The sequence below is a fragment of the Microcebus murinus genome, chromosome 2 (genome assembly GCF_040939455.1).
Source record: "Microcebus murinus isolate Inina chromosome 2, M.murinus_Inina_mat1.0, whole genome shotgun sequence".
NCBI classification, from domain to species: Eukaryota; Metazoa; Chordata; class Mammalia; order Primates; family Cheirogaleidae; genus Microcebus; species Microcebus murinus.
Genome location: NC_134105.1, coordinates 117845408 through 117873390, shown reverse-complemented (window position 1 = coordinate 117873390; position 27983 = coordinate 117845408). Strand labels below are relative to the sequence as shown.

The window sequence follows — 27983 nt, the reverse complement described above, 5'->3', positions numbered from 1 at the left end:
TGCTATCACAGCAAAGAGAGTTCAGATTTGACTAAATGATTTATGTGGCACCATATAGTTTTTAAAGTATAATAGAAGGTTTAAAACAATCTACAGATTAATTGAGATTAACTGACATTGATTATGTTTTAGAACTTTCCCTTAGACACTTCTGATCTGTGTTAGAAAACAACTGATAAAATGAAAACTAAGCCAAGACTTAGGTTTTTAAAGTCCTGGCTCTTACAAATGCGATCATGGGCAAGTAACAACCTTGAGTTGTTCTGTCATTTAAAATAAATGTAAAAGCAACAAAAAGATGAATGAATGGGCAAGAAAGATAGCAATACCAGCCTCACCTACTTCTCAGATGTCTGCTTTAAAAATAAAATGAAAAATGATACATTACTTTGTGATTGGTAACATAGGATACAAATTGCTCCACCAATTAAATAGCTAGTGTACTGAATGCTTTCATTGTGCTAGGCAGATGCTAGCAATCAATGTAGCTTGCAGAACTTGCATTCCAGTGGGTAGAGAAAATAACTGAAAAGTCAGATAAGACATGCAAAAATCAAAATAGGGTTAAGAGATTAGCCCGTTTAGACTGGTAGACAGAGAAACCCTCTGAGAAGGACATATTGACACTAAACCTAAAAGATCCATGGAAAGCATTTCCGAAGAGCAAATACCTAGTGTAAGGTCAAGAACAAAAAAGGTCACTGAGGCTAAAGGACAGCAGGTATGGGGGAACAGTAGTAGAAGACAGATAAGCAGGAGTTAGACTTACGGCTTTGTTATAACTTCTTAATCTTTTCATTACAAAATAAAACTAGGGACAAAGTTCAACTATAGGCTTTGGTCTAACAATTGAATCACTATTTCATATTAGTTTTGGCATTCCTAAACTGAACATGGTTAATTGCTGCATAAGCTTAATATTATTATCTATCAGGGTAATAATGTCAACAATATGAATAAGGTATATAATTCAGATTTATGTTTAACATCTAAATATTCACTATCGAGTAGTCATGCGCTGCATAATGACAACGTTTTGTCAATGACAGATCCATATGTAAAGGTAGTCCTATAAGATAATACAGTATTTTTACTATACCTTTTCTGTTTATATATGGTTAGAGATACAAATACCATTGTGCTACAACTGCCTACAGTATTCAGTACAGTAACATGCTATACAGCTTAGGAGCAAGAGGCTATATCCTACAGCCCAGGTATGTAGTAGGCTGTACCATTTAGGCTTTTTTAAGTACATTCTATCATGTCCACACAATGACCTATTTTCCAGCATATATAAACACTGTTAAGTGATACATGACTGTATAGGTAAATATTAGTAATGTAAATTAGAATAAAATTTTCTATTTGCTTTAGTTAATGCTGAAATCCCATCATCAGTTAACTATAAGTGTACAGTTAATATGAATATTAAAAGAGTAAAATGATGCAGCAATTTATGGCCATGAAAGCTATTATATGTACAAAAATATGAAGAAGCTGTACATAGTTAACTGAGTAGGAAAATAGACTGACAGTTAAGATGACTACTAGAGACTGTTAGTTTTAAGAATATATCTTTTGAAACATAAAATGTTTATAAAATATACATAATGCAAAAAATGATAATAAGACAGTATTATAATACCAATCTTTGTAAGGCTAGCTGGTATAAGTAGCATTAAGAGCTTTAAATAAAATAACCATTAAAAACTGTTTTTTCATCAAAGTCATCCGAGAAAAACTCCCAGTGGGGAATTCAGTCCATCCTGTGAAATGTCAACTTTGTTGATTCAAAATTTCACCATGTGGAAAACTCCAAAATCATCTACAACAAGCACTCACACACACAACGTCACCTTCTAGCCAGAAAATGTAAAGAACATAAAGAGGATGAAGAAAAAAGTTTGAGAGAAAAATGAGATACCACCAAAACACTGTGCTCCACCAATGACTGAAAAATCTCAATTACATTGCCATCTACTGCCCCATTTTTCTCTGTATTCCTTTATAGCAAAACTACACTAATGTTCTCTATACATTGGAGTCAGTGCTCCATATCTGTGAGTTCGGCATCTGAGGATTTAACCAAATGTGGATGAAAAATATTTGGGGAAAAAATGGATAACTGTGTCCGTACTGCACGTTTACAGACTTTCCCCCTTGTCGTTGTTATCTAAACAATACAGTATAGCAACCATTTACATCGCATTAAGTAATCCAAAAATAATTTAAAGTATATGGGAGAGTGTCAATACTGTGGCATTTTATATAAGGGACTTGAGCATCCCTGGAGGTTTCTTTCTTATTTTTTGAGATAGAGTCTTGCTCTTTTGCCCAGGCTAGAGTACCATGGCATCAGCCTAGTTCACAGCAACTTCAAACTCCTGGGCTCAAGCAATCCTCTTGCCTTGGCCTTCTGAGTAGCTGGTTCTACAGATGAATGACACCACACCTGGCTAATTTTTTCCCCCGTTTTTAGTAGACGGGGTCTCACTCTTGCTCAGGCTGGTCTGGAACTCCTGAGCTCAAGTCATCCCCCTGCCTTGGCCTCCTAGAGGATTACAGGCATGAGCCACTGCACCTGGCCCCTGGAGTTTATTTTTTGTTGTTGTTGTTGTTCAATCTCTGTGGCGGGTTGGTGGGGTAGTGGTGGTGTCCCTGGAACCAATCTCTCACGGATATGGAGGGATGACTGACAGTACTCATTTTTTCTCTCTTTTTATCTTAAATTCACTCAGGATTCACACCTGCTACTCTAAAAAACACTGTTCTTATCAGAGTCATCAGTGACCTCCATGTTGTTAACTCCAACTATCAATTCAGTTGGAGTTACTTTACTTGACTTACCACCAGCATCTGTCACACTTGATCAATCCCTTTTTCTTTGAACTTATCGTTCACTTGCCTTACTGGACACTTCTCCAATCACTTACCTCCTCCATCTCCAACATTTCTCAGAGTTGGAAAACCCCATGACTTAATTTCTGATGCTCTTTTCTAATTACTCTCCTAACTCATTCACCCTTGGTAACTTCATCCAACCATCTATATGCTAATGAGTTTCAAATTCATATCCTTAGAATCTGGATTATGCCTTCTAAACTACATATTTTATATTCAATTATCTACTTGACATTTGTATTCAGATATGTAAGAAATATCTTACATATAATCATCTTAAATATATCATCATAAATGTAACATCTTAAATATATCAAAACCAAACTCATCTTCTTCCCAATTGATCCATTTATAGCTTCCCAATCTCAATTAATGGGAATTCTATCCTTCCTATTGCTCAAGTCAAAAACTTGGAGCTAACTCTGACTTAGCTTTTTCTCACTCTTGTCAGCTAACCATTTCTCATGACCTTTAATGTCACTTCCCTGGTTTAAGTTAGCAAGATTTGAGTATATTAATAGCATCTTAAATTCTACTCTTGCCCTCCAAAGACTATTTTTAACAGACCACAAGAATAATTTTAAAGTCTGATCCCATCACTTCTTTGCTCAAAACCCTCCAATGCCTTGCTACCTCTTCCAAAGGACCTATAGGATCTGCCCACTATTACCTTTTCAACTACACATGTGCCCCCTCTGAACTTCCTTAAACACACGAGGGATCCTCCTATCTCCTAACTTTTGTATTTGCTCTTCTCTAAACCTAAGAATCACTCTTCCTTAGATGGGAATAGCATGCTCTCATATTTATTTCAAGTCTTAAACTCAAATGTCATCTAAGTTGGCTTTCCTGGCCATCCTATTTAAACTGCCTCCACACCCCTTAGAAAATTTTGTATGTAGCTTCCCTGCTTTGCTTTTTTCCTCAGCATTAATCACCATTAAACATAGTATCTGTTCTTTATTGTTGGTTTCAACTCATGTTACAATGGAAGCTTCCTGTGAACAATTTCAAAGTAACTATACTATCTAATCATTCAACCTAGAAACATGGGAGAAAAGTTCAGAAAACAGTAACTACACTTGTATTTTCTGTAACATGAAGCCTTTTCTTGAAAGGCTTGTTTCAATGAAAACAAATGTTTAACCTTAATATATCTAAAAGTGAGAAGCAGCTTATAAATGTAAAGGTGTAGCAGCAACAACATCACTTGGGAACTTTTTAGAAATGTACTCAGACCTTAATCTAGACCTAATAAATCATAAACTCTGGGCATAGGGCTCAGTAACCTGTTTTAATTGCCCTAAAGTTTAAAAAAAAAAACACTGCCATACTAATCCCCCCAATGTCATTTAAAGTTCTTCCTACCTCTGATGAAGCAGCTGATCCAAATGATGTTAAGGGCTTATTCCATGCACTGACTGAAGGTGGCTGTGGCGGACTAATGGGACCTACTGAAGAAAAGAAGTCATAGGAAACATGACAATTAAAATCTGGAGCCTAATAATCTCTATGCCATTTAATCCTTTCTCTTAATCTCTTATAGTCTGGCTAACGATAGCCAGAAAATTAAACAATGAATTGTCACATTACACTTACAGAGACTCTTACATACCAAATATAGGCATACCTTAGAGATACTGTGGGTTGCAGACAGCTATTATAAAGCAAGTATCACAATAAACCAAGTCACACAAATTTTCTGGCTTCCCAGTGCATATAATATGTTCATATTATCCAGTAGTCTATTAAGTCTTAACATATGTGCATACCTCAGTTTAAAAATATTTTATTGCTTTAAAAAGCTAACAATTATCTGAGCCTTCAGTGAGTCATAATCACTTTGCTGGTAGAGGGTCTAGTCTTGCTGTATTGATGGCTGCTGACTGGGGGGGGGGGATATGTTGTGATAATTTCTTAAAATAAGGCAACAATAGGGTTTGCAGCATCAATTGAGTCTTCCTATCACAAAAGATTTCTCTGTAGCATGTGATACTATTTGATAACTTCTTTCAAAATTAGAGTCAATCCTCTCAAATCATGCCACTGCTTTATCAACTAAGCTTTTTTTTTTTTTTTTGAGACAGAGTCTCCTGTTACCCGGGCAAGTGCCGTGGCATCAGCCTAGCTCACAGCAACCTCAAACTCCTTGACCTAAGCAATCCTCCTGCCTCAGCCTCCTGAGTACCTGGGACTACAGGCACGTGCCACCATGCCTGGCTAATTTTTTCTATATGTTTTTAGTTGGCGAATTAATTTCTTTCTATTTTTAGTAGAGATGGGGTCTCGCTCTTACTCAGGCTGGTTTTGAACTCCTGACTTTGAGTGATCCTCCTGCCTTGGCCTCCCAGAGTGCTAGTATTATAGGCGTGAGCCACTGGTCCTGGCCTATCAACTAAGTTTGTATATTCTAAATCCTTTGCCTTCATTTCAACAGTATTCACAGCATCTTCACCTGGAGTAGACTCCATCTCAAGAAACCACCTTCTTTACTTATCTGCTCAAGTGTTATCACAAGATTATAGCAAATGAGTCATATTTTCTGGCTCCACTTCTAATTCGAGATCTTCTGCTATTTCTACTACATCTGTAGTTACTTCCTCCACTGAAGTAGTCCATGACAGTTCGAATTAACTTCTTCTAAACTTTTGTTAGTTGATATTTTGACCTCCCTCCATGAATAAAAAATGTTCTTAATGGCATCTAGAATGATGAATCCTTTCCAGAAGATTTTCAATTGACTTTACCTAGCAGAGGAATCACAATCTATGGCGGCTATAGTCCTATGAAATGTATCTCTTAATAAGACTTGACAGTTAAAATTACTCCTTGATCCACAAGCTGGAGAATGGACGTGCGTTAGCAGGCATGAAAGCAACATTAATCTTGTACATCTTCATCACAGCTCTTTGGTGACCAAGTGCATTGTCAATCAGCAGTAATATTTTGCAATGAATCTTCTTTCCTGAGCAGTAGGTTTGAACATTGGGCTTAAAAGATTCAGTAAATCATGCTATCAACAGATGTGGTGTCATCCAGGCTTTACTGTTCTATTTCTACAGCACAGGCAGAGTAGATTTAGCATTATTCTTAGAGGCCCTAGGTTTTTCAGGGTGGTAAATGAGCACTGTTTTTAAAGCTACCAGCTGCATTAGCCCCTAACAAGAGAGTTTGCCTCTCCTTTGAAGCCAGGAATTAATGCCTCCTATCTAGTCATTAAAGGGCTAGATGACATCTTCCAATAGAAAAAGATGTTTCATTTACATTGAAAATTTCTTGTTTAGTGTGGCCCCTTTCATTAATGATAGCTAGACCTTCTGGATAACTTGCTACAGCATCTACATCAGCACTTGCTTCTTTACCTTAGCACTTTTTAAGTTATGGCTTCTTTCCTTAAAATTCATGAACCAATCTCTGCTGGCTTCAAACACTTCTGTCGCTTCCTCACATCTCTCAGTCTTCACAGAATTAAAAAGAGTTAGGGCCTTGTTCTGGATTAGGCTTTGGCTTTCGGGAATTTGGTGGCTGGTCTGATCTTCTCTCCAGATCATTAAACCTTTCTCCATAACAGCAATAAGGCTGTTTTTGTTTTCTTAACATTATTGTGTTCACTGAAGCACCACTTTTAATTTCCTTCAAGAATGTTCCCTTTGTGGCTGGGCACGGTGGCTCATGCCTGTAATCCTACTTCTCTGGGAGGCTGAGGCGGGCGGATCGCTGGAGGTCAGGAGTTTGAAACCAGCCTGAGCAACAGCGAGACCCTGTCTCTACTATAAATAGAAAGAAATTAATTGGCCAACTAATATATATAGAAAAAATTAGCCAGGCATGGTGGCACATGCCTGTAGTCCCAGCAGTTTGAGGTTGCTGTGAGCTAGGCTGACGCCACGGCACTCACTCTAGCCTGGTCAACAAAGTGAGACTCTGTCTCAAAAAAAAAAAAAAAGAATGTTCCCTTTGCATTCACAGCTTAGCTAACTGTTTGGCACAAGTGGTCTAGCTTTTGACCTATCTCATCTTCTGCCGGGCCTTCCTCAATAAGCTTAATTATTTCTAGCTTTTAACTGAAACTGAGAGGCATGTGACTCTCCCTTTCACTTGAACAGAAGCCATTGCAGGGTTATTAATTGGTAAAATTTCAATATTGTTGTGTCTCAGAGAACAGGGAGGCTTGAGGGAAAGGAGAGAGAGATGGGAGAATAGCTAGTGGATAAGTTGGACCATACATGATATTTATCAATTAAGTTTGCCATCTCATATGGGAGCAATTCATGGTGTCCCAAAATAATTATAATAGTAACATAAAAGATCACTGATCACAGATCACCATGACAGAGAGAAGAATGAAAAAGTCTGAAATATTGCAAGAATTACCAAAATGTGACAGAGCACAAAGTCAGTACATGCTACTGGGAAAACGACACCAACAGACTTGCTCAACATGTTTGCCACAAACCTTCAATTTGTAAAAATGCAACACCTGCAAAGTACAATAAAACGAGGTATGCCTTGTATAAGTTCCCCCAAGCGTTGCATGGTATTTTAGAAATCAAGATTTTAAGAAAGGACTACTATTAGTATTTCCTGGGAAGAAAAAAATGAGATGGCTAGAAAACACTGAGTACATAGAATTGAAAACAAATCCTAGCATTCCTATGGCATTCCCCATCCTTCACTTCTCCATTGCACACTTACATTTCTTAGAGATGTCATTCAGCACAGCAGGTGGGGCCACCTTGTTATCCCATAATTCAGGTGTCAGATTGCCATGTGACTGTGGGGTCTGAATGGATTTTCCTGTGGCTACATAATCTGTGCCATTAGGTGTCTGAGCTGAAGGTAGCCTAATTGAAGGTGGTGGCTGTTTTGAAGACTGTGATGTAGTCTGCAGTGGACTCTGGACTGGCTTGTGGGTCTGTGTCTGAGTCTGGGCTGGAAGAATCGGGGCTGGAGTTGGGGTGGGTGTGGGGGCCGAGGCTGGGGCAAGAGGGACTGAAGCAGTTGGGGCTGAGGCTGGGGCAGCTGGAGTCGAGATGATGGGGGCAGCTGGGACTGACACTGCTGGGGCTGGAGTTGGAGCTGAAGTCGGTGCTAGGGCTGAAGCAAGGATGGGAATTGAGGCTGAGGCAAGAATGGGGACAGAAGCTGGGGTGGAAACTGAGGCAAGGATAGGGGTTGGAGCTGGGACTAAGGCTGGAGCTGAAGAAGAGGTTGTGGCTGTAGCTGAAGTGGAGGCTGGAGCTGAGGTTGAGGCTGAAACTGGGGCTAGGGTTGAGAGTGGAACTGGAGTTGAGGTGGAGGCTGGAACTGGCGCTGAAGTTGAGGCTAGAACTGGAGCTGAGGCTAAGGCTGGAACTGGAGCTGAGGTGGAGGCTGGAACCGGAGCTGAGGATGAAGGTGGAACTGGAACCGAGGCTAGAGTGGGAGCTGAGGCTGAAGACTGTGCTTGCTGGGTCCCTGTAGCCTGTTTTTTGGCAAATCTTGGAGGAAGCTTAGAAGTCTGACCTCTTCCCTTTTCATTTGCATTCTTTTTGTTCCAGACCTTAAAAACATCAGTAGAAATCATTTTCATCAATGATGCAGCTGACAGTTCATGAATGCAATTTCTCACAAAACTACCTACTACTAATTTAGCTCCTTTACTTTTCAAAATAGGTACTCATAGACAAAAATGTCATGGTTGCTATATAGATGTTAAATTGTGAGAAGCCAAGATGATACAGAGAAAAAAGACATGTATACATTGTTGATACACAGATCCACAATTTCTTTTCCATAATTTTGAAATTCAAAAACTAAGGAAATACAGATACAGGCTGCTGTCAAAAGAAAAAAAAAAAAAAAAAAAAATGAAAAAAAAAAAAAAAAAAAAAAAAAACTAAGGAAGTTTGTAGTAAATTCATTTGGTAGCAAAACTTTACCTGAGCTGACAAAAGGCTACTGCTACTTATTCTCTTCACTCAACTCATGTTTGCCACAGAGACATTTATTTGGAATGTGGCTGGTATGTTATGCTACAGAGGGTATATATGTATTACTATTTTATCTTTCTAAATAAATAACTTCTGAAAAAATCTGGTTCCAGGGCTATATTCAATTAAACTCAATAACTTATCTTGCTTCATACTGTGTATTTAAGTGAACTAATTTAGGTTACAAAAGAAACTTCTATAGGCCAATAATATGTAATCTATTGGTTCATGGCACTTGAGTTCACTAGATTTCCAAGAAAATTTAAAATCAACTCAACTCTGCCATGTGGCAAATAAGGTAAACCAGCACTAACATATACAATATGTTGCTAAAGTGAAGACAGTCTGCTGTAAGGCACACAATGAGCTACAGTGATCACATTCTATTTAAAATGTTTCCTGAATTCTGGTTAAATCAATTAAAAGTTATGAAGATCAAGTCACCCTCAACACTTGAGGGTGTTTTATTGAAATATGGCCTTGACTTTACAAGTAGAGAGAAAGCTTGACCATTTGCTAATATACTTTGGCAACTACCTAAATCACAAGCAACAAATTGAAGCAAGCTTTAAACCTGTATGACTTGTTCTTCCTTCTTTCTACGTTCCTCATCCTGTAAACGTTTTTGTTGTTTTTTGGATACCACTTCAGTAAAACCGTCATCATTCAAATTTGACTGCGGGTCTTCAACTACGGTTACTTCAGGATGATCATCAATTATAACAACACCTGTGGGTAAGGAAAAAGATTAAAATGGTATTTTCTTTATCATTAGTGCTAGAGCGCTTTAAAAAAAAAAAAAAACAGCCGGGCTCATGCCTGTAATCCTAGCACTTTGGGAGGCCGAGGCAGGCGGATTGCTCAAGGTCAGGAGTTCGAAACTAGCATGAGCGAGACCCCGTCTCTACCAAAAATAGAAATAAATTAATTGACCAACTAAAAATATATATATACAAAAAATTAGCCGGGCATGGTGGCGCATGCCTGTAGTCCCAGCTACTCGGGAGGCTGAGGCAGTAGGATCGCTGAGCCCCAGAGCTTGAGGTTGCTGTGAGCCAGGCTGACACTACGGCACTCACTCTAGCCTGGGCAACAAAGTGAGACTCTGTCTCAAAAACAAAAAACAAAAAACAACAAAAAGCCAAAGACTTAGTTCTTATAACTTACAGTATAACACAGTTCCCACCCTATATGCTAGCCATTCACTGGTAAGATTTAACAAAATTTCATACAGCTATGAAAAGCTTTCATAAATAAGATAAAAAACAAAAGTCCTAAATCTGTCTGCTTGGAATGACATAGATATTTTTTCTCTTGTAGGCAATATAAAGGTAATGCTTTTAAAAAATTTTTTTAATTATCCGTGACTTAAATTCTATCCCTCAGCCTCTCATCTGTACAGTGAGTGCTTTAAAGATCTACAATGCACTTTGCCTTATTTGTATCTAGCCATTCTGGAAGGTGGGTATTACTATTATTTTCCTTTTTCAAAAATGGAGAAGCTGGGCTAGGCGTGGTGGCTCACCCCTGTAATCCTAGCACTCTGGGAGGCTGGGAGGATCGGCTCAGGGTCAGGAGATCAAAACCAGCCTGAGCAAGAGTGAGACCCCCTTTCTACTAAAAATACGAAGAAATTAGCCAGACAACTAAAAATATGTAGAAAAAATTAGCTGGGCATGGTGGCACATGCCTGTAGTCCCAGCTACTCAGGAGGCTGAGGCAGTAGGATCGCTTGAGCCCAGGAGTTTGAGGTTGCTGTGAGCTAGGCTGACACCATGGCACTCTAAGCTATGCAACAGAGTGAGACTCTGTCTCAAAAAAAAAAACAAAAAAAACAAACAATCAAGAAAAGGTAGCACCGCACGCCTGTAATCCTAGCACTTTGGGAGGCCGAGGCGGGCGGATTGCTCAAGGTCAGGAGTTCGAAACCAGCCTGAACGAGATCCCGTCTCTACCAAAAATAGAAATAAATTAACTGACGAACTAAAGATATATATACAAAAAATTAGCCGGGCATGGTGGTGCATGCCTGTAGTCCCAGCTACTCGGGAGGCTCAGGCAGAAGGATCGCTGAGCCCCGGAGATTGAGGTTGCTGTGAGCCAGGCTGACGCCACGGCACTCACTCTAGCCTGGGCAACAAAGCGAGACTCTGTCTCAAAAAAAAAAAAAAAAGAAAAGGTAGGGCAATTCAACCAAATTAAATTTTCAAACAGTATATAATACATTCTAATTTGGGTATACACATAAAATAAAAATAGACATTTTTCTTAGGAAAGTGCAGGATGGTGACAGCCTGTTAGGGATGGCAAGAATACATAATCAAGAAGGGGTTTGAGCCGGGCGCGGTGGCTCACGCCTGTAATCCTAGCACTCTGGGAGGCTGAGGCGGGCGGATTGCTCGAGGTCATGAGTTCGAAACCAGCTTGAGCAAGAGCGAGACCCCGTCTCTACTATAAATAGAAAGAAATTAATTGGCCAACTAATATATATATAAAATTAGCCGGGCATGGTGGCGCATCCCTGTAGTCCCAGCTACTCGGGAGCTGAGGCAGCAGGATTGCTTGAGCCCAGGAGTTTGAGGTTGCTGTGAGCCAGGCTGACGCCACGGCACTCACTCTAGCCTGGGCAACAACTCTGTCTCAAAAAAAAAAAAAAAAAAAGAAGGGGTTTGCAGGGAAAACTGTTTACAAACAAGTCTTTTTAAATAGCTAAAAACGGCCAGGCACGGTGGCTCAGCCCTGTAATCCTAGCACTCTTGGAGGCTGAGGTGGAAGAAATGCTTGAGACCAGCCTGAGCAAGAGTGAGACCCCATCTCTACTAAAAATTGAAAAAATTAGCTGGGCACAGTGGTCCGTGCCTGTAGTCTCAGCTACCTCGGAGGCTGAGGCAGAAGGATAGCTTGAGCCCAAGAGTTTGAGGTTGCTGTGAGCTAGGCTGATGCCACGGCACTCTAGCCTGGGCAAGAGAGTGAGATTATGTCTCAAAAAAAAAAAAAAAAAAAAAAAAGCTAAAAACTAGCATTTATGTAAAGACCAAGAAGGAAAATGAAAAATGAATGCTAAGACTTTCACTCTTTAGAAATTCAGTTATTCTACAGTAATTTCTAAATTAATTAAAAATTTCAAAAGAAAAAGACAACTGATTCTGATTTATCTAAGAAACTTCTACCTGTGTTTTAAATCTTTTAAAAAATTAACTGTAAAATAGAGCACATGTTCATTTCAATGAAAGGTCTTAATCAAACATTTCAAAGGATATCATGCATGTATTATTTCAGATAGGTGAAGAGATCTCATGATAATTCCAAAATCATCTCAGTTTTCCACTTACACTAAAATATGTGTGTGTAAAACCTATCTTCATAGCTATGCCATAGGTCATTTTAACTTCCTTAGTTAACCCAATCACATGCAGCAGTTATGGAAATTCGAACAGTACTTTCAGTTTGTTTCCAATGTTCTGTTCTTATTTGGTACTTTTTAACACTTTAAGCCCAAAGAGATATCATTTAACCAGTCTAAAGATGACTTTTAAATATAACTTTAATGAGTTAAAATAAATAGCTTAATTTCTATTTTTATAATGTCTTAATTATATTATATCTCTATTATATATGTCTTAATTAAGTAATATCATACTTCGGGAAATTTCTATTCCAAAAGTTCTTTGGAAGAAGGAAAATTGGTAAGTGAATATTTGGGAAGACAATTTGTAATGTTTTGTGGACTTTTTGTAATCTTTGTCACTCTTCTAAATGTGGTGTTTTATTTATTTTTTTTATTTTTTATTTTTTTTGAGACAGAGTCTCACTTTGTTGCCCAGGCTAGAGTGAGTGCCGTGGCGTCAGCTTAGCTCACAGCAACCTCAAACTCCTGGGGCTCAAGCAAAATCCTCCTGCCCCAGCCTCCCAAGTAGCTGGGACTACAGGCATGTGCCACCATGCCTGGCTAATGTTTTCTATGTATATTAGTTGGCCAATTAATTTCTTTCTATTTATAGTAGAGACGGGGTCTTGCTCTTGCTCAGGCTGGTTTCGAGCTCCTGACCTCGAGCAATCCGCCCGCCTCGGCCTCCCAGAGTGCTAGGATTACAGGCGTGAGCCACCGCGCCTGGCCAAATGTGTTTTGGATGGATGCTAGTCTTTCTTTCTTTCATGGACCACGATAAGGTTAGCATTCAAGCTCCCTAGGGTTTTTCAACTTTAGCACTATAACATTTTGCGTTGCCTATGCATTGTAGACTGTTTTGCAATATCCCTAGCCTCTACCAGCTAGATGTCAATGGCATCCCATCTCTAGCTGTGACAACCAAACATGACTTCAGAGATTGCCAAATGTCCCCTGGAGTGCAAAATCACTCCTGTCAAGAACCACTATTCTAAATAATCTAAAAATTCTTAAATATGCAACTGAGTGTCTTCTCCATATAAACTCTAAAATGATAGTCTACATTAGTAGTTCTCAGACTTTGGCATGCATCAGAATCAGCTAGAGAACTTGTTAAAACAAGACTGTTACTTTGAAAGTTTAGGGTAGGGCCCAAATATTTGTATTTTTCACCAGATGTTGCCAATGATCTGGGACCACACTTTGAGAAGTGCTGGTCAAGAAATGTTCAGGAGCCGGGCCCAAATCAGAGTTTAATATATATGAATAACCATTAACCAGATGGAAGGAAAACCTCACTTATACCTCTATTACTGAAATAACAGCACCTAACCTAACTCTCTCATACCACTATCTGGTCTGAACTAGGTAAATCTCTTAATTGTATTCATTATTCTCAGCTTCAGTCTCATCTGAACAGCAAATAGCTCATTTTACATGGATAAATATAAATTAATAGACATTCCTTGTTAATATTCTCATCCAATATTTTCTTATTGCTTGTGTTATCCTTCACATTTGATCCTCCAGTACTTCATGGCTTCCCTCAAATATTTATCCACGGCAACACTGCCTCTCATTTTATTCTTTATTTACCATATCTTAGAAATCAATTTTTTCCGTCATTTGTTTTTAAAGACATTGCATGTTTACAGATATAAGCAAGTATTTTCACTTGGTTTTCTGTGCTTACTCACAGATGTTTGGGAAGGAAGAGTTTTCTCCTCCTTTTTTTTCTTCCGAAGAACAGTGAAACTCTGTTGGATAACCTTTAACAAAAATTGTATTAAACATTCAAGGCTATGCTAAAAGCTGGTGTTAGTTTGAGTTAAATCAGTTAGTGTTTTATAATCAGTCTCTATGCGTACCTTGAATGTCTGAATCTTTTCTTCTTAGAATACTTAGTTATAGCACCTATATTTTAAAATGTAACAAATAAAGAAAGAAAAGGAAAGGAACTTAAGACATACTTGCATAATTGTTGAGATCAAACTGTGACAGAGCATCTACTTTCTCTTTGGGTTTTTTAGGACCTGGCTTGGGGTCTTCTCTTTTTTTCCCAGTAGAATCTTTGGAGTTCTTTTGTGCTGTACCATTAGGTGCTCCTTCCTGGTGGTGTGCAGAGCTGCCATTGACAGGGTCAACTCCAGCTGTGCCTACAGACTGGTCATCAAATGGCCTACAAAAAAATAACTTGAAATATTACTACCTCCACATACCTGAACAAAAGAAAAATGTTCTTATCAGCAATCTGTAAAGTTCAATCTAAGATGAGATAGCGTTAGGAGAGAAGACTCTAATACCAACAAGCCTCAGTGCCTTTTTATTGAGTGCAACCTCAGTAAATCCGAGAGCTTCCTAAAAGCAGACTAGCTCCCTAGAGTTCTTTCCAGCAATTAGATTCTAGAATTCTAATTATTCCCTGAAGGTTCTTATTGTGTCTATTTGTCTATCCTATTATAAAGTTATTAACACTGTTTATGGCAGAAAATTTGTGATCCAAGCAAGTTCAAGTATGCACAAACTGGATGCTCTCCCAAAGTGGGCAGCTTACAAGAATAAAAATTTTAAAAAGCATTCTATGTTTGTTTACATTATGTATGTTTTTTAAAGGTTTGAGCATACTTATACATTGATGTGAATATATTTTAAAAACCATGTTCAATATGGAAATAATTCTTTTCACAAACCAAATAGATTACTACATTTTTTGTTTCCTAACAGAACAATTTTTAGGTTTATTTTTTAAAAATAAAATAGAACATGAAAAATGTGTTTACCAATTCATTTTCATCTAAGCCTAGAGTATTATTCAAGACAAGAGCTTACCAAGTTCCTGGCCATGACCTCAAACATTTGAAGAATGATTTCATTTCTTCTACACAGGACTCTTATAAAACGTTCACTTTAACTATATAATCAATCACTGCTATTTCTGCAGGTTAAAAGAATCAGATCAAGATTTCCCCTGAGCCTTATTATTAATAGTTCAGTTATAGTAAATGAAATATTCTTTTTTCTTTTTTGAGACAGTCTTATTCTACTGCCCAGGCTGAACTGCATGGTTCAATCATAGTTTAGGGCAGCCACAAACTCCTGGGATCAAGTGATGCCACCTTGGAACTCTTCAGAGTCCCCACAAGCAAGAAGGCGCTCACCAGAGGCAGACTGTCAATGCTGGACTTCCCAGCCCATAGAACTGCAAGAAATAAAATTCTTTTCTTTATAAGTTACTCAGTCTCAAGTATTCAGTTATATCAACAGAAAACAGACTAAGACACTTTACCAGGGTAGAAACCTGAAGTGCAAAGTATATGTAACTAAGGAACTCAGATTAACATCATATTGTCCAAATAAATTCTTATCAGCTCAGATTGCAAACCTGGGAATTGGGCTAAAAACAAGGCATAATAGTTGCTTACTATATGCCAGGTGTTATTACGTGTATCATTACCAATTATCATCACAGTAATCTTCACATTAAGTGCTATTGTTTTCTCCTCCTTTTCTGGTGGGGAAGTAAAGAAACAACTAGGATGTTCTGAAACTTAACTGCTACTTTATAATGCCTTTTTTTTTTTTTTTTTTTTTTTGAGACAGAGTCTTGTTTTGTTGCCCAGGCTAGAGTGAGTGCCCTGGCGTCAGCCTAGCTCACAGCAACCTCAAACTCCTGGGCTCAAGCAATCCTGCTGCCTCAGCCTCCCGAGTAGCTGGGACTACAGGCATGCGCCACCATGCCTGGCTAATTTTTTCTATATGTATTAATTGGCTAATTAATTTCTTTCTATTTATAGTAGAGATGGGGTCTCACTCTTGCTCAAACTGGTTTCGAACTCCTGACCTCGAGCAATCCGCCCACCTCGGCCTCCCAGAGAGCTAGGATTACAAGTGTGAGCCACCCGCCCAGCCTATAATGCTTTCTAATACTAAAGAAATCAATGCTAAGTTACTGGCCACGCCTATAATCCTAACACCCTGGGAGGCCAAGGCGGACAGATCGTTTGAGTTCAGGAGTTCAAGACCAGCCTGAGCAAGAGTGAGACCCCGTCTCTACTAAAAAAATTAGAAAGAAATTAGCTGGACAACTAAAATATATGTGTGTGTGTGTATACATATATATATATATATATATATAATTAGTAGGGCATGGTGGCGCATGCCTGTAGTCCCAGCTACTTGGGAGGCTAAGGCAGGCGGTTGAGCCCAAGAATTTGAGGTTGCTGTGAGGTACTTGATACCACAGCATTCTAGCCCAGGCAACAGAGTAAGACTCTGTCTCAAAAATAAATAAATAAATAAGCTAAATTACTATAACCCACACTTTAATATTTAAAAGAATAGGCCAAACTCAGCATAATTCAGAAAAATTCTTTTTAAAAAAATCCATTGTCATGCCAATTATGTTACTGGTGGCCTTGGTGTTTGGGCACAGATTTGTTTTCTGGGCCTGTCTCTAGATGGTTTATCATAGGTCTACAAATTTAGATGGAAATACAATTTTTCACTAAGGTTCAACACTAACTCTCAAGAAACCAGTACAGAGTGATAAGGTATATGGTTACAACATATTAATGTCTTGTACGACACCTGTACACCACCAGTTTTTCAAGCAGAAATTAAGAAAAAGAGGGCTATTCATCAACAATATCATGACTTACTAAATGAAGACACTATACATACCCTCCCTAGGTGTGCAGATTTTCCCAAAGCTACAAATTACCAAGAGAACTCTTTTGGAAATGTAACTTAGCAGGTAAAGACTCCTGAGACACCTTCAATCTCTCTTCCTCAAGCATCCTTACACTTTTAAAACAGAAAAGCATTTCTGAAGAACAATGTCTTGGTCCTTTATCTCCACTGGCTCCTTGCATAATTCAACCAAGAAATCTACTTTTATGCAAAAGTAATTACATCTAAAACAAAGTACTCACCCTCTCTTCCCACTTTTTGATGGTGGGCCACTTCTCCTTTCATTTCTAGGACCTGAGAAATTCCTTCCTGATTTGGGTGGACCATTGTTGCCACGTCGATTCTGGCGATCTACTGGTCTCTGACTAGAAAAACTTCTCTTTGCTATTTCCCTCTTTGGAGGTAAAATATTCTCTCCAGCCTTTACAGCTGCTGGTGCATTCAAATCAGCATTTTTTTTTTCATCCCTCTCCCGCCTCTCATTGAAATCACTGCTTTCAGAAGCTGTTTCCCATTCTTCGTTTGCCTGATCTGAAGAGTTCTGATTAGATAAGTCTGGTGTCTTGTTCCCAGAAATATCCCCAACAGTATTAATAGGTTCTTGAACCACATTATTAACTGTACCATTTGTGGGTACTGCCACCTCATTTGTTTTTGAAGCAGCCTCCCTCTCTCTTAGCCTTCTAAATCGAGGAGGTTTATCTTGCCTTGGTGGTCGGGTAGGACGTTGTCTCCGGGGCCTCTCTCTTGCTGGGTCAAATTTTCTCTCAAATTTTGGAGGTCGTTTATCTGCTGGTATAGGAATAAATTGCTCAGGTCTTCTTGGTGGCTCTCCATCTTCTGGTTTAGGAGCTTCTGCCTGCCTTGGGTTCCATTGATTGTCCCGGTAAGCAGGTCTTCGTAAAGTGGAAGGGCGCGATGGACGACCTCCGGGATCCCTGCCGCCACGTCTGAATGTTCCTCCTCTGCCTCTCCTAGTAGGCTCTCCTTTAGGAAGGAAGCCTGGTTTAGATTTGTCATCATCCCTCACGTAAGGTTTTTCTAGTGGTCTGTTATCTATTCGGACATGATTATCAGGCTTGAAAGAAGACTGGGGCTTTATAGGTTTTTTGTTTTCAGATCGGTCTTCTCTTTTGGGAAGTTTGCTTTTACTTAAACTATCCTTGTCACTTGCACTTTCATGAATTTCACTGTCTGTGTCAGTCTCTGAACCCCGCTGTCGTCTTCTTTTAGGGACGACTTCAAAATCAGAGCTCTCACTTCGTGTTTCACTTTCTTCTCGCTGTCTGAGCGGTCCTGAGGGCACATGTTCTGTTCTTGGCTTATTGTCTCTATACTGAGGATAGTCTCGAGTGTGCCCTCTACCACCCCTCCCTCGCCCTCCATAAGAACCTCTATAGCTTCGACCTCTGGAATAATATTCACCTCGGCCTCGACCTCTGTATCCTTGATCTGGAAACCAATCTCTATCTCTACCTTCTTTCCAATAGGTCCTAGGAGGTAAAGTTGATTCTTTTTTAATTGCTGGCCTTGAATCTGGTCGAGGCCTCTCTATAGCAAAGTCTTTGCTGATGACTTTCTCAGGCTGTTTTTCTTCTTTGACTGTTGGTGCTGCAACAGTTGGCTGGTTTACAGTTTTAACTGCAGGCTCTACCTGAACACTACTTACAGGTTCCAGAGACTTCTCAGTATCTTGAGATGGTTTGGGGGACAAAGTTGAAGTTTCTGTTGAAGGACATTTCTCTGGTTCTGGTTGAACTGGTGATGGAACTGACTGTGGCTGAATCGGTGCTGGAGGTGGTGGGGGTGGAAGAAGATCCCTTTTTTCCATCTTTTCAGGTTTTACAACTTTTTCAGTGACCTTCTCGACTTTTTCTACTTCTTTCTCCTTCCTTTGCTCCCGTTCTTCTTTCATATCTCTAAGTACGGGTTTTTTAATGGGACCTGATCTTCTCACAGGTCTATCATTACCCTCTTCTCTTCTGTTGGAGCTTGGCCGTGGGCCCCAACGAGTTTCTGATTTGGATTTATATACTTTTTCAGGTTTTGGTCCTTCAGAAGATCGTATAAAGCCTTCCTTTTTTGGTTTCTCCTCTGGTCTTTCTGCTGGTTCTTTTGAATCAATGCATCTGCTGGTTACCTTAGGAATGCTTGCAGATGGCTCATGCCTTTGCTCCTCTGATTTTTGAGTATGGTTAGATCCATGGGAAACACTCCTTTTCCGGGCAGGCTGACTTTCTACAGCTGAAATCCGCTCTTCTTGAGGCACAGATAAGGTCTTTTGATCAGTTACTTCAAAACAAGCAGACTGATTATTTGACTCAGTATGATGAGGTCTAATATCTTCCACAGATCTGCTTAAAAATTTTTGTACTTCTGTCTCACTTGATTCTCTGACAAAGGCCGTTTTTGGATGAGCATCCAATTGACTATGTTCTATATGTTCTACAGGATAAGTAGCAGTAATCTGTTCCTGGTCCAATGCAGCTTCAGACCTATGATGATGAGAATTCAAAGGTTTAACCAACAAAGCAATCTTATCCACATATCAGAATACACCAAAATAATCCCTCTAATTTTAATTATAAAGAGCATCTTTAGCTCTCTATACAAAATTTAGTAAAGAATTATTTACGATAGCCAAGAGGTAGGAAAAGCCTAAATACTGACCAAAATAGGAATGAATAAAGAAAATGTAGTGTATACGTACAATGGAATATTACTTAGGGATTAAAAAAAAATGGAAATACTGTCATATACTACAACATGGATAAAACTTAAGAACATCAGGCTAAGGGGAATGAACCAGTCAGGACAAATACTGCATGTCTCGACTTTTAAGGGAACCTAAAGTAATCAATCTTGTAAGAGCAGAAAGTAGAATGGTGGTTACCAGGGGCTAGGAGTAGGGGGAAAAGGGAGTTGCTGTTCCATCTGAATAATGTTTCAGTTATGTAAGATGAAAAAGGTCTACAGATCTGCTGTACAACATTGTGCTTATAGTTAACAATATTGTACTGTACAATTCAAATTTTGTTGAGAGGGTAGATGGGTTATGTGTTTTTTGCCACAATTAGAAGTCAATGAAGTTCATTCCTTAAGAAAAAACAAAGTTTGAATTTCTAATCCAGCAAGACTAATAATTTTGATCTAGAATGAAAGAGTAAACTAGAGAAAGTCTATCTGTCCCAATTAATTACAAATAATTATAAAACATTATCAAAAGGTATACCCTGTAAAAGGGCAGAAGTTCTATCTACTATGTGGATCTAAATTATCATAGTCAACACCAACTGTCTACCAAATCAAAGTAACTTTGTAAATTAGTACTTCTTATCTTGGTCTTAGAAATTTCCCTAAGTTACTGTTGGACAAACATCTCACTGGTGGAAGAATTATATCAACACTTTAGCCAGACTACATAAGCATGGTAGATACTTTTTACATTTCTTCATGCCTCATCTACAGTAAAAACCTGCCATTTTTAACATCTAATGTTGTATTACAGCAACTAATTTAGTGTGCAGAACCTGGATATAATATGTCCTAATTAATACTGAAATGCCGGGGGGGGGGGGGAGGGGGGGATACATTCAAAGGTAAAATGAAGCACGCTAAATACAAGAAAACCAGATTTATGGCTCAGTCCTCAATTGGAATGATCTTCAGGGACACTAAACAGTTTTCGTTTTACCACAGCATTCTGTTTAGTCCATTAATAATTTAAATAATTTATTACCTTACATCCTCAGACTCTTCTGTTGCCTTTGGAGTTGTTGCCTGTGGAGGCTCAGCATGAGGATAGGGATCTGACCCCCACATCATTCGAGGCTCAGAAAGGGAAACTGCATGATCTCTTGTGGATCGAGCTATATGCTCAAATGACTCAGAGCTGTTTGGTGACCCTTCCATCTGGTCTCTTCTCATTAATGGCTTAGGAGGAATCATTCCTGTAACAAAGGTTCAGAAAAAGATGAAATACGAATTACAAAAAAATGAAAGCAACAAAATCTTGATAGACATAGAATATAGATTATTAATTGTTATTTGGAATTCTCTACAATTAAACTAAGAAGTATTCTTTTTTCTGAGTAAAGTTGTAATTCTAAGAAAAACTGGTGGAAATTATATAAGGATTATTCTGTGAATGAGTTTTTTTTTTTTTTTTTTTTTTTTGAGACAGAGTCTCGCTTTGTTGTCCAGGCTAGAGTGAGTGCCGTGGCGTCAGCCTAGCTCACAGCAACCTCAAACTCCTGGGCTCAAGCGATCCTTCTGCCTCAGCCTCCCAAGTAGCTGGGACTACAGGCATGTGCCACCATGCCCGGCTAATTTTTTATATATATATCAGTTGGCCAATTAATTTCTTTCTATTTATAGTAGAGACGGGGTCTCGCTCTTGCTCAGGCTGGTTTTGAACTCCCGACCTTGAGCAATCCGCCCGCCTCAGCCTCCCAGAGAGCTAGGATTACAGGCGTGAGCCACCGCGCCCGGCTATGAGATTTTATTAGTACTGTTAAATAAATAGGTTTTAAGAATTGAGGAGGCTGCCTGTGGTGGGTCATGCCTGTAACCCTAGCTCTCTGGGAGGCTGAGGAGAGAGGATTGCTCAAGGTCAGAAGTTCAACACCAGCTTGAGCAAGAGCGAGACTCCATCTCTACTAAAAATACAAAAAATTAGCCAGGCATCGTGAATCATAGTGTGTGTCTGTGTAATCTCAGCTACTTAGGAGGCTGAGGCAGGAGGATGGCTTGAGCCCAGGAGCTGTGAGCTAGGCTGATGCCACGGCACTCTAGCTCAGGCGACAAAACGAGACTCTGTCTCAAAAAAAAAAGTTGAGGAATCAAAACAAGCAAAACCACAACAGTATCCTATTTTAGTTTAAAAGAAAGAAAATGATTATGCCTATAAAATCCAGATACTAATAAGTATTCTGACTCTATGTATATGAATACAAACACTATGAGAATTATACCAAGAATGATACATTTGAGAAAATTATTTTCTATAGCAATTTCTATTAACCTACTTTCATTGATCAATATTCTACAAAAAAATCACTTAAATTTCACACATCAATATAAATTCCGAAATCAACAAAGATATGATTCTTGATCAGCTTTTTATCATCCCTAAATTTTACTCTATATCATTTTGATAATGGATTATTTGCATTTATTCTGATGGATTCCATAAAAGATGGCTAATTCATTTGATTTTTTGCTAACCTTTGAAGAAATTCAAGTGTTAGCCTGGTAAATGATGGAGAAAATTGAAAAGCTGGTATATATAACACATGGACAAAATTCAAATGCTGAAACACTTGAAAGAACAATAACAATGCAACGAACAACAGATACTTTTAATAAGACACAAAATAATTTTCACCTCAAAGGGTTTAAATAACATTTACAAACAGAAGAGAACTAGTATATTGGTCTCGCAACACAGGTACCTGATATTTAACTACTCTGTGCAAAAACTTTTATATTTTTTTGATTAAAACTCTAGGTCTTATTTAAGTTCTTACTAGATTACAATTCTCAAATTAATTAAGACTAAAAATGACCAAAAACAAACAACTTTGATTCTGTAAAACTGTAGGTAAGTCATGAGACAATGCCAAATTCCAACTTACCAGGATGAATCGGTGGAATATCCATAGCAGGCCTTCCTGACATCATTCGAGGATCCATGTAGGACTGCATCATGAGCCACCTTGGGTCAAAACCCATGGAAGCCAAATGTTGAGGGTGAGGCTGCATGGGCTGATAAAGAGGTCTGTGTGGTGGTAAAGGGACAGTACCACTGGATGGTTGTGAAGGAACAGTTTGTGGAAGCACACCTTGCTGTTGCTGCTGTTGCCACTGCTGCTGTTTCATCTGTTCCTGAAAAAGTATGACCTCATATCTTGAGATTTTAGTTCCACGTGATAAATTAATATAGTCAATCATATGAGAAAATAATAACCTATTTTGAATCTTTGAGGGAAAAGTAAGAATTCAAGACATTTTACAGTGAAAAGCTGGCAAGATGAAAAGAGGATAACTTACAACATTTTGTCTTATACTCAAGGTAAATAATCACTCATTTCATTGTATGGTGCAATCTATTTCCTATAAATGGAAGATGGTGTCTATAAATGAGGCAGAGGATAAAAGGTCGAGGTCAAGGTTAAACCCCATCAACAAATTTTTATTAAAAATGAAAAAAGAATTTCAAGGGAAATTTGTATACTTTAGGTTTTATGTCAAATTTCTCAGGCTACTATTCAATCAGACATCCATGATAAAATGTTTTTATTGTTACCTGCTGCCGCTGGAATCGTGGTGGTAAAGACTTCTGGAACTGTTTGAAATAACCAGATAATACAGCAGGCCGAGGTTGAGACCCTGATTCTGGTTCTGTTTCATGTGTCACTGGTGTGGATTCCTTTTCAGTGCGATTGCTGTCCTGTCTAGTGAAAACTGCTTCCTCCTCTGCAAAAAGAAGGGAAAGGTAATGGTATTCATCTACAACATTTATCAAATACATGCTTTTTGTATTGAAATGAAGTGATTAGACTGAGGTATACAGAGCTAATGAAGAAGAAAGCATCCCCAACATTCCAAAACATTATTTTATCTGTTGGTAGTCATCCATGAGGTAACATTATCAAGACTTTAGTCCAGGCGTCCTCAAACCTTTTAAACAGGGGGCCAGTTCACCATCCCACAGACTGTTGGAGGGTGGGACTATAGTTAAAAAAAAACTATGAACAAATTCCTATGCACCCTGCACATATCTTATTTTGAAGTAAAAAAACAAATGGGCAAAAGCACCCGTATGTGGCCCATGGGCCGTAGTTTGAGGACACCTGCTTTAGACTTTCTCAAAGCTGGATTCTTAAGATAGAGGCAGATCACAGACCCAAATGTTTTACCATACAAAAATATGTATTTGATTTTTAGTGATAAAAAACATTTCAAACTCTATTGTTTATTTAATCAATTATCAATGTAACTGTCAATATTCATTTGTGGTTCATTAAACCTATGTGAAAACACAAATGGCCTATAAATACTTAGAAATAGAGCCCATTGGTATATTTTTTTATTTATTTTACTTATTTATTATTTACTTACAAGAGGCTATTATCTATAAAGGAAACTAATAAGCTTAAGTCTTAAGACAACAGGCTGATCACTAGCTATCTTTAAATATATATGTCAGTATAGTATTCCATATACAGGGTGTCACATATGTTACACCAAAAGGAGAACCACAGATATACAAAAAAAAAAAAAAAAAAAATTTTCATGCCAAGGAAAACCGGTCATATTCATTATGCAGCATATCATGTCACAATTACAAAGCCATGCTTCTTAAAAATTCTTTTCTCAGTTGACTAGGGATGTATTTTAAAAGGAAGTTTATTTTGCCAATGTAATGGCATGCTGTAAAGAATCACAAACCACATATTTAACTGCTTGCATTACATTCACTGTTAAGAGTATTATAAAAGGGAAAATAAAATCTTGGTGGGAAAAGAGAGCCATGAAGACACTGAGTTGAAAAATCTATGGGACTACTGTCAGAATTTAAAAAAAAAAAAAAGGAAAAAAGAAAACATATGGATACATTTCACTGAAAAATATAGCTCAAATCAAATCGCTAGGAGAATATATAAAATGTGAATGAAAATAAAAGTACCAGTAAGTAATAATTATTAAAAAGAAAATAATTTACTTATAGTCACCAATGAAAGTTAAATTAACTAATTAGAGTAAACAAATGTATTCAGTGGCACATGGCTGGGCACAGTGGCTCACGCCTGTAATTCTAGTACTCTCGGATGCCGAGGTGGGGGGATTGCTTGAGCTTAGGAGTTTGAGACCAACTTGAGCAAGAATGAGATCCCATCTCTACTAAAAATAGAAAAGAAACAGCTGGGCAACAAGGTACACGCGTGTAGTCCTAGCTACTCAGGAGGCTGAGGCAGGAGGATTGCTTGAGACCAGGAGTTTGAGGTTGCAGAGAGCCATGATAATGCCACTGTACTCCATCTAAGGCAACAGAGCGAGACTCTGTCTTTAAAAAAGTTAAAAAATGTTAAAATATGAACTTCCTTATTTTTTTATCTATAGTCTGCTTAGTAACTCTTAGTCAATCAGATTCCCTAAGGTTAACCTCTTTTAATATTCATCAATATGGAAGTATGACAATAATTTTCATTTCTTTTGTGAACAATTTTATTTCACTTTTTTAGTGTTATGTGCAATCTTCTTAAGTACTTATGTAATAAAAGCCCACTATAAATATCAAAGTCTCTCTAGAGTGATTAGTGTGAACAAAATTTATGAAATCTGATAATCTTAACTAAATAAATGATCCAGATGGGCCTATCTTATTAAAAAAAAAGATACACTATACTTTTGAGAAATGGTCTCACTCTGTTGCTGGGCTAGAATGTGCCTTCATAGCTCACTGCAACCTCTAACTCTTACATTCAAGCGGTCCTCCTGCCTCAGCCTTAAAAGTAGCTGAGTCTACAGGTGTGTGCCACCATGACCAACTAATCTTTCTATTTTTTGTAGTGACAGAGTCTTACTATGTTGGTAAAGTTGCTCTCCAACTTCTGGCGTTAAGCAATCCTCCTGCCTAGCCCTCCCACAGTGGGATTACAGGCTTGAGTCACTGTGCTCAGCCAACATACTCTTTTCATTAAGAGCCAAGTTTGAAGGTAACCTTGAATATACTTTATAACATATATTTGTATTAAAATCTCAAGCAGAACGTCTTGTAAAAAAGAAAGAGCATGAGATGTTTGAAAGTTACAGTGTTTTTACAACAGAAAACACAAGAAAATAAAATCATTTCTACTTTAACTCAAGCTGTCCATTAAAACTAAACTTTACTGTTGGTTAGTCAAGGTTTTATAGTATAGTTGAATTTCACTAATTAGTCTGTAAACCAACTGAAGAGGAATAAAAACGTTCATTAGATCTAGAAAAAGACTTTAAAAAAGTATAATTATGCTAAGAAATTACAGTCTAAACTGTTAAAACAAATCTGAAATTATGAACTGTGTGTATTTAATTATGACAATCCAACATTCCTTTTAAACTCTAATCCAGTTCAGTTTTAAAGGTGTTTTTTTTTTTGAGACAGGGTCTCACTTTGTTGCCCAGGCTAGAGTGAGTGCCGTGGCATCAGCTTAGCTCACAGCAACCTCAAACTCCTGGGCTCAAGTGATCCTCCTGCCTCAGCCTCCTGAGTAGCTGGGACTACAGGCATGTGCCACCATGCCCGGCTAATTTTTTCTATATATATTAGTTGGCCAATTAATTTTATTTCTATTTATAGTAGAGACGGGGTCTCACTCTTGCTCAGGCTGGTTTCGAACTCCTGACCTTGAGCAATCCACCTGCCTCGGCCTCCCAGAGAGCTAGGATTACAAGCGTGAGCCACCGTGCCCGGCCTTATATAAAGGTGTTAATGCATATGAGCAAGTGAGGTTTTATTTAGTTAAATGTCTTGGATTCAGAAAAAAGTAGGGGAAGAATCAGTATAAACAACTAGGAAGCCAATACAGTTTTGCAGACAAAACAGAATTGAAGCTCACCTAATAACTGAGAAAACTTCAGGGCTGTCTCTTCATATATAAAATTAGGAAACATGGCTCAAGCCCATTTTTTCAAGACTGCAAATGCTATCTTAAAACAATCACTTTTATTTTGATTACATATATTAAAATTATACAAGCACCAACACTATAACTAACCTAAAGCCCTTGGTTAAGTTTATGTAAGAATAAGACTACCCTACCTTTATTACAGTTGTTTTCACTTTCTTGTTTTTCTACCACAGGCTCTAATGCAGGTTCTTTGGGTTCTATTTTTTCCTCTACTTTCTCCCTTTCCTTCTCCAGCTCACATGCCTTTTCTTGTTCTTTCATCTTTTGTAGTTCTTTTTCCTTTTCCCTCTGCCTTTCTAGTTCTTTTTCTTTTTCTTGCGTTCTTTCCTTCTCCATTTCTCTTTGTTTTTCTTGCTCCTTCTCCAGCTCTTTCTCCTTTTCCTGCTGCCTCTCCCTTTCTTTTTCTCTCTCCTCTCGCTCCTGTTCTTGTTCTTTTTCAATTTCTTTCTCACGCTCTCGTTCCTTTTCTCGCTCCCTTTCCCTAATTTCCTCTGGAGATGGCTGTTTTTCCACGATGCCAAGTTTCTCATCCAGTCGTTTCAGTTTCTCTGCACATGCTGCCTTCCTCTGTTCCTCCATTCTTCGCTCTTCCTCTTCACGCCGTTTACGAGCACGTTCCACTGCTGCAGAAATTTCTGACTGTTGTCTTCGTCTTTGCTTCCATATTTCGTCTTCATCAGGTACTTGCTGTTTGGGGGGAAAGGGGCCTGGTCTTCCAGGTATTGCCTGTCGATCTGGAGGTGGATGCTGAAATATTAAGACAAGTTGTCAGACGAGTATGAGAACTACTTCTGACTGACAATAGGTATCATAGGCATGGAGAAGGAAAATAACTGTACAAAAATATCAGAATTTTCTCTGATAAACATATACATTACAATCAAAACACATAACATGGAAAATAAATTGAGATAGTTCACCAAACTAAGATCAGAATAATTAATCAAGCCACCCAATATTTACAGAACATGTACCTATCTATATGTTGTGCCAGAGACTGTTGATCACTCAGTATTTATTTAATAAAATTAGAAGTACAACACAGAATCTCAAATTCGAAACTTAAGAGTATGAATGCTTTAGCAGCAGCTGCCAAAGCTGAAGTACCTAAGAGGGAGAAATAAAGGCCATAAATATCCAAAATCATGGCACATGGTCCCTGAGAAAATTAAGGTACAGCTACAGGGAAAAAGCAAAGAACCAAAGAAGCAAGTGAAGAAGATGGAGACACTGCTGCTAATGACACTCAAAGAAATCCCTACAAATCTGCATGGGTAGAGAGAGGTCTATCTTTAGGATGAAAGATCCAGAAAAATATCTCTAGAACTCACAGTGGAGAGTGGGAGGAATATCTGA

The 27983-nt window shown here is 38.3% G+C and overlaps 1 protein-coding gene across 11 annotated transcripts in view; it reads right to left on the bottom strand.

Moving 5' to 3' along the window:
- PRRC2C (proline rich coiled-coil 2C) overlaps positions 1 to 27983 on the bottom strand; it is a 110979-nt gene that overhangs the window by 31320 nt on the left and 51676 nt on the right. For all 11 annotated transcript variants that reach the window (XM_012765143.2, XM_012765140.3, XM_012765141.2 and 8 more), the window contains exons 12-20: positions 26759 to 27374; positions 23261 to 23430; positions 22590 to 22839; positions 20693 to 20903; positions 17196 to 19448; positions 14235 to 14443; positions 9451 to 9605; positions 7600 to 8446; positions 4273 to 4358 (exon numbers count right to left, since the gene is read on the bottom strand). In XM_012765143.2, coding sequence (XP_012620597.2) covers positions 4273 to 4358; positions 7600 to 8446; positions 9451 to 9605; positions 14235 to 14443; positions 17196 to 19448; positions 20693 to 20903; positions 22590 to 22839; positions 23261 to 23430; positions 26759 to 27374 — 4797 coding nt within the window. The remainder of the gene's footprint in view (positions 1 to 4272; positions 4359 to 7599; positions 8447 to 9450; positions 9606 to 14234; positions 14444 to 17195; positions 19449 to 20692; positions 20904 to 22589; positions 22840 to 23260; positions 23431 to 26758; positions 27375 to 27983) is intronic.